Source organism: Callithrix jacchus, chromosome 5 (genome assembly GCF_049354715.1).
Source record: "Callithrix jacchus isolate 240 chromosome 5, calJac240_pri, whole genome shotgun sequence".
NCBI classification, from domain to species: Eukaryota; Metazoa; Chordata; class Mammalia; order Primates; family Cebidae; genus Callithrix; species Callithrix jacchus.
In genome coordinates this window covers 92,190,800-92,197,857 of record NC_133506.1, presented here as the reverse complement: position 1 = coordinate 92,197,857, position 7,058 = coordinate 92,190,800, and the positions used below count along the sequence as shown (strand labels likewise).

Here is a 7,058-nt window from a genome sequence, read left to right as displayed (position 1 = left end):
CCTTGGTGGTGCCTTTGGGAACCATGGAGAAGATGGGGTAGTGGTTCCTCCAGCATAAGATATACAGTGGCTAGGGATTCCCAGGTCCTATTTGACATCAGTCACTGCACAGTTTTCTGCATGGATGAACAAATGGGGCTGTAACTTGGACTTCCTCCCCCTTATCATGTGTGTGACTTATTCATGAGTCAAGTTTATGTTTACGGAGACTTACTGTACTCTCACCATTTCCTCAGCATCACCATAAAACCAGCAACTTAGAATATAAAGGTGAATCACATGAGATGATTGGATTTATCTGAAATGCTATTAGAATTACAGCTCTTCCACCTGAATTGTTCCTATTCTCAAACTCAAAAATGGCCCTTAGAAAATCCTTCCTTTCGTTCTTCTGATTCTGCATCCTGTATTGTAAGCTAAAAATGAGCTTTTGAAGCGTGATAAACAATAAATAATAAGAAATGTGTTTGCTTCCCCACAAATAAAATTTTATTTTATACTTTTTTACAATGCAAAAATACAGCATACAAATAGTATTATACTAGAAGAAAAAAAATCTCCTCTGAGAACCTTGAAATAGTAGAAAAAAGGGTGATGAGTCACTGGGACGGAGTTCTATTCAAGAGGAGCTTTGATTTTTATTCACTGTTTTTTTTTTTTTTTTTTTTTTTTAGCCAGGAATTCAAATGATGAAAGCCAGAATTTTTCTGAGGATTTTCAGAAAGGGCCAGGATTAACTGCGTAATTATGTGGGGAAATAGATAGGATGTTATTTTTGAGTTAGTGGTTGAGGATCAGCTAGGCTTCAAAGGCAGAGTCTCTCATCTGATCCAGAAGGGGTAGAGGAGTTGCATGATTCTGTGCACCTGGAAATGTTTGTGTGTTGCCGGGAGAGGTGGGGCCTCAGCAGCAGGAGGAGGTCCTGCAGGTGGTGCTGCAAGGGGCCGGCTGGCCGCAGGGGGGCCGGCAGCAGGGGGACTGCACTGACACAGGCTGGCAGCAGGTGGTGGTCCAGCAGCAGGGCCTGCAGACCACAGAGGTGCACGACGTGGGGCAGCAGGTGATGGGGCGGCAGCAGCCTTCCTGCAGGCAGCAGGGGTCGCAGCACACTGGGCGGCGGCAGGGCTCGCAGATGGGGCGCGTGCAGCGGGGCACGCAGGTCACGGGGCGGCACACGGTGGTCTGGCAGGTCACGGGGCGGCAGCAGCAGGGGTCGCGGCAGCAGCAGGGCTGGCAGCAGCCTCCCCCGCAGCTCAGGGAGGAGAAGGTGGATCCGCAGCAGGAGCCGCACATGGTGGTGTCTGAGACTGGTGTGGGGTGGGCTGTTGAGAGGAGCTGGGTGTTCTCAGGTGTGAATGTCCTCCTCCCTCTCTGGGCCCTTTATACACCGTGGCCAAGTGCAGATATGACCCCTAGGACATAAGGTCATTTCCTGGAGTTGTAGCTGTGGGTTGAAATGAGAAGTCTGGATTCAACTGCTGAGGCAGCAATTCCCAAATCACTAGAGGATGCTTTGTTTTCTGTCTGCTTTTTCCCTTGAACTGAATACCTGATGATTTATGTCATCAGAAAAATTGCTCTTCCATCAGCCAATCCTTCCAGACCACGCCATGTGAGAAGGTGCAAGTTTGAAGAATCCAGCGTTGCCACCATCACACTTTTCTCTTGTTTGCTGTCTTTCATGACTTAAGCATGAGACTGTGGTGTTCATGAGTCACAGGCTGGGTTTCTGATTGGCACTGAGATCAAGCAAGAATTTCTAAGAAACCAAAATGGCTCATAGAGGAGCTGTGTATTGATTCTGCTATGGAAAGAATGGCCTAGTGAGTGTTTAATGACACGGTGCCTTGTTTATAAGAAAATCATCACCAGAGCTGCTAGCATGATTTTATTTTAGTCATCTGAGTTGGCTTATAACTCAACACTTAGGAGACACTTACTGTGTAGATGGTGCTGTACCATTTGGGGGTGGAGAGGGAAAGGAAAGAAAAATAACTTTCAAATAGTTTCTTATTACATAGTAATCACAAATTTTAGTAAGGCAAAATAAAGACGAGTAAAGCAATTAAAGGGAAAGAACTTTTCTGGGAACGATAAGGTCAAACTAAATGGGGATGTCGTTCATTCTGTGCTGTTTCAAAAGCCCTTCCCTGATTATCATCTCAGAAATAAAATTGAAATTGGGCTATTTTCTGCTTCCTTGCTTTGATATGTGTACTTTGTATTACATATTACAAAATTTGTGGGTAGTATCTACGAAGGGATCTATTGTCTTTCTGTCCCAGCTGCTTTAGTTTGTTGGCTGAGGGTTTGTTTGCTTATGACGTGGGAAGGTGGCATTATGAAAAAGACAAGGCCTGGCCTGGTGGCTCACACCTGTAATCCCAGAACTTTGGGAGGCCGAGGTGGGTGGATCATGAGGTCAGGAGTTCGAGACCAGTCTGGCCAACGTACTGAAACCCTGTCTCAACTAAAAATATATAAAATTAGCGAAGTGTGGTGGTGCACGCCTGTAGTCCACACACACGCTGGAATATGACTAGTCATAAAAGAAGGAAATCCTGGCTGGGCTCCGTGGCTCATGCCTGTAATCCCAGCACTTTGGGAGGCTGAGACGGGTGGATCACCTGAGTTCGGAGTTCAAGACCAGCCTGACCAAAATGGTGAAGCCCCATCTCTACTAAAAACACAAAATTAGTCGGGTATGGTGGCACATGCCTGTAATCCCAGCTACTCGGGAAGCTGAGGCAGGAGAATCACGTGAACCCGGGAGGTGAGGTTGCAGTGAGCCAAGATTGCCCTATTGAGCTCCAGCCCGGGCGATAATGTGAGACTCTGTCTCAAAAAAATCCAAAAAAGCAAAAACAAAAGAAAACAAAAACCAGGGGATTTAGGTGAGCCGGTGACTGACAAAATAGCTCTGTCTTTTCCAGCCATAGCTAAGACGAATAGGAATACAGAAAATACATTTAGAGTTGGAAGGCAGATTAAAGACAACAGAGTCTGAGGAATGCTGATGTCCTTTAGCACAAATTTGCATCTGGGGTGTGTTTTGTTTGTGCTTTTAAAAATATATACCCTTTGGTTTACTGTATCCCCGATCTTTGAAGGCCATTGAGTCTACGGTCCATCACAGTCCATCACTTTGGAAGACCAGATTTATGAAATGAATTCCTCCAAAGTCATAGTATCAAAGAGTAGCACATCTTTAACGATACCACACACAGGTCTTCTGTGGAGAAGAAACATTAGTGAGGTCTCCTAGTCTTTTTCAGCTCAGAGTTACTCAAAATAGACAATGTGTAGCAGTGGTTATTAAACATTCTATTCCCTTTAGTGAAATAAGTACTCACTTGATACGTGGTTTAGGATACTGCTCTTTGTTCTGGAACATATACAGAGATGCCAAACTAAAAAGAGAAATATGTCTGTGAATCCACTGCTTCTGCTAACAAGAAAACACGTTACTAAGAAATACTGTTTTCTAAAATTATAGGCTGTATCAGAAACCTTGCTCTTCCACGCCTCATTAGTAAGAAGAAAACATTCCACTCTTGCCTGGACAGGATCTAAGTCGTTTGGACAGGAAAGCAACCTCAGTACCCAACCCAGGTACAGGATTTCAGACAAGTGACTTTCAAACACAACATTCCCCATTTGTCTCAACTGTGCAGCTTCCAGTGAAAGAGGCCCTAGGTCTATTTCACAGCCCAGGTCTGGTGTTAATTATTTTTTATACACAGCCCTGTTTTTCCTTGAGCCCATGAAAACACTATATCATGTAATTTTACCAAAACTCCACCCTTCCTCAACGTTTTATAATAATATTTCTCCTCCTTAGTTTGGGAGGATGCCCCATTGTCCTCGGCCATGTGGTCTCCCTTGCTGTAGCACACAAATAGTTCTAAGCTATTGGACAAGAGGTGTGTCTCTGGTCTTTATCACATGAACTTTTTCAGTCATATTATTCAAGTTTCACATATTCTACAAGTGCAAAATCACCAGGATAAAAACAAGTACATCTTAAGCACAGTGAAAATAACTTGGGAGATTTTTGTAGTTGGACTGAAAAATAATGTAGTGTTGGTGACCTTTTGTGATGGTGGGCCAGTCCCTCATCTTAATACTTTTATGAATTGTATTTTGTTAGCAATTAGTCTGGGAGCCAGTAGATGTTAGGAAATTTATTAAAATTCTGAAATTAGAATATACATTCCTTAAGGACTTTGTTCTCAGAAATAATCTTAAAAATATCCTCCAATCATAAACGTCAACGATGGGATGGAGAAGATTGACGGGGAAAGGGCAGGAGGAGAATGGAGAAGATAAAGAAGGATTCCAGTCCTTTCTCCACCATTTTATAGTTGTCTAACTTAGAGTCAATGACTTACCCTTAGCAAGGTTTCCTCATCTGTAAAATGGACAGTCTTTGGTGTCTGATGTTCTTCAGAGGCTAGTTTATTCTAAGATCTATACAAATGTGGAAGATGGAGAGAGGGATATAATTAATTAGATATAATTAGAAAATAGAAAATAGTTTAGTTGTGAAAGACAGCAAAACTAAATGATTAGGGTACTTAGGGAATTTGTTGCTAGAATTTCAAAAAGAATCTCATCTGAGTTTTCTAGATATTCATCTGCCTAATGTCAAGGAAGGCAAAGTAATCTTTTGGGGTCTATTATACAGCTTTGAGTTGTTTAATTACCTTGGATGGTTCAATGTGAAAGGAAGAGTCTAACCATTAGATACCGATATTTTGCTCAGTCCTTCTTTTTCCTGATGCTGTACTCCTATTCATAAATCCTGTAATCTAGGACTCACTCCTGTGGACTTGTAGAATGAATTTTTAAAGATCATTTTCATTCTGAGACAGCCTTAATCTGAAGCCAAGTTGTTCTGGTGTGTTATTTTTGCCTTCTTTATTATACTTATTAGAAAATCTATTTCTACCAATAGATATGGACTATCCTGAAAAAAACTGCTGTTTAAGTGTGCTTAGTAAAACCCTCCCCCGAATTTGTTCTCATTCTCAATGAGTTGGTATGTAGTAGACAGCACATCTTTTGAGCCTGTTCGATACAGTGATGTTCAAACACACCACAAGGAATATAAATGAATGGTACTGGACACTTAACTGTGTGCCAGGCATCTTGCATCCATGAAAAATTGTAAAAGTGATTTAACTTCCCCAGCAATCTACATTGGTAAATGTCACTTACCATCCCATTTTGAAAATGAGAAAACCAGAGAGTCAGAGAGGTTAATTAAGTTACACTAGTGATGAAATTTTTTGCTTTAAATAAATATCTACCTTTTAAAATTCTTGTGGTAAGGACAATTTTCTTCTTATTTATTTTGACAACGAAACAAATAGAAATTAAGTACCAGCTATGTATTAAACGCTGAGCTCAGTATTGGAAGCCAAAATAAACTGTGGTCCCTTCCTTGGAGGCAAAAAATATATATAATCTCAATACAATGACTTATGGGGAGGGAGTTAAGTTATTGGAACTTGCTTGGAGCCCCTAACTTCTGTGTGTGTGTGTGTGTGTGTGTGTGTGTAAGTGCACAGGTGTGTATGCATTTGCACATGTGTTTGTGGGATACAGGGGTTGGAACATGACTACTGGAGAAGACTGAATTGAATCTTGGAAATGAATCAGAGTTAAGTGGTGGTGAAGACGAAGAGAAAGTGTGTGAAAGAACAGGTAAGTAAAAGAACACAAGGAAAAGCAAAACATTTGGAACTGCAAATACAAGGTCACTGTTGCTTGAATTGAATCTTAGTGGGGAGCAGTGAGACATGGATCTACAGAGATGGGCAAAGGACAGGCAGCAGACTGCCTGATGAACACATGCTTCCTAGCCATGTGGGTAATCTGAGGACTAGTCTAGCTGTCCTGTAACATCTTCAAATACTTGTACAAGGAATCCCAGTGCCTCCCTCTTTTGCTCTTCTGTCTTCCTTGTCATCTCCATCATCTTCCTCTTCACTCTTCTTTTCATTCATTGCCTTGCCTCCCCTCTTCGCTTTTTATTTATCCCTCATCTCTTCCTTTTTGTCTCTCTTTTTTTGTTGTTGTTGTCATTTTATTCCACCTATGACAAGCTAAAAATACTGTCATTTTGCACATTCGGTTATGTTCATTTTTCTGCCAAATTGATTCTTCTGATTACAGTTTAGCAGGTGCTGTTTCAGATGTATTACTCTATTACCCCTTTTTCTTAACTTTGGGTGTCTTCATTGCTGCTTGTTCTAGTGACTGTTCCTGGGAGGCTTCCAGGCCATGCTTGTTAAGCCCTCAAGAAGCTCAAATCCTGGTCTTCCTCCAAAATAATGGTCCTGAAATTCTAATATGCAAAATAATTACATAGAAGTGATAGAAAAAAACAGTCTTGGGCCCCACTCCCAGATATTTTGATTCATTAGGTTTGGTTTGGGGCCTAAGAATGTGCATCTAAATAAGTTATTACAAGAGAGTCTAGTGTGGATGATGCATGAGCCACACTTTGAAAAACGCTACTCTAGGAACCATGGTAAGAAGATGAGATGCGATGTGCTGGTCAGTTTACTGCCAGTGGCCATTCTGGGCTTGGCATATGCTATTCCCACTTCTTGTACCTCTCTTCATTACCACTGTACTTCCTTTTGTCTATTCCATCAGACCATAAGATCCTTGGATGCAAGGCATGTAGCTTGTTCATCGCTAATCAGGCAGCATCTGTCAATTGGAAGTCTCTTGATAAACAGTTCCTGAATGACTGAATGGATGGGATTTCTATGGATAAAGTTTTGCTTAGGTTGAGCTTTGGTTCCCTTGTGCAGATTCCAAAATCTTGCTTATCTGTGTACACTAATAAACATACACTAATGAACAAATTAGGGAGCAGGACAGTTTGCTATGCCAGGAAAAATTAGTTTATTGGCAATGGTGACAGTTTAAGCAGCAAAAACCATCAGATTGTAGAATTTGCTTGCAAAGTCCACTCCAGGAATTCTTTTTGTTTCTTTGTTTTACTTCTTTATTTTTTAGAGACAGAATCTCGGTCTGTCACC

General features: G+C 41.5%; 1 protein-coding gene across 1 annotated transcript; it reads right to left on the bottom strand.

Moving 5' to 3' along the window:
• Positions 1 to 466: 466 nt before the first annotated feature.
• On the bottom strand, positions 467 to 1,357 carry LOC100393771 (keratin-associated protein 2-1). Its single transcript, XM_002748598.6, has one exon. It carries the CDS (start codon positions 1,291 to 1,293, stop codon positions 904 to 906), a length of 390 nt encoding a protein of 129 aa, XP_002748644.4. The 5' UTR covers positions 1,294 to 1,357; the 3' UTR covers positions 467 to 903.
• Positions 1,358 to 7,058: the final 5,701 nt, after the last annotated feature.

Coding starts and splice junctions, on each gene's coding strand:
- LOC100393771 (XM_002748598.6), bottom strand. CDS start 1,293: ATGTGCGGCTCCTGCTGCGGATCCACCTTCTCCTCCCTGAGCTGCGGG.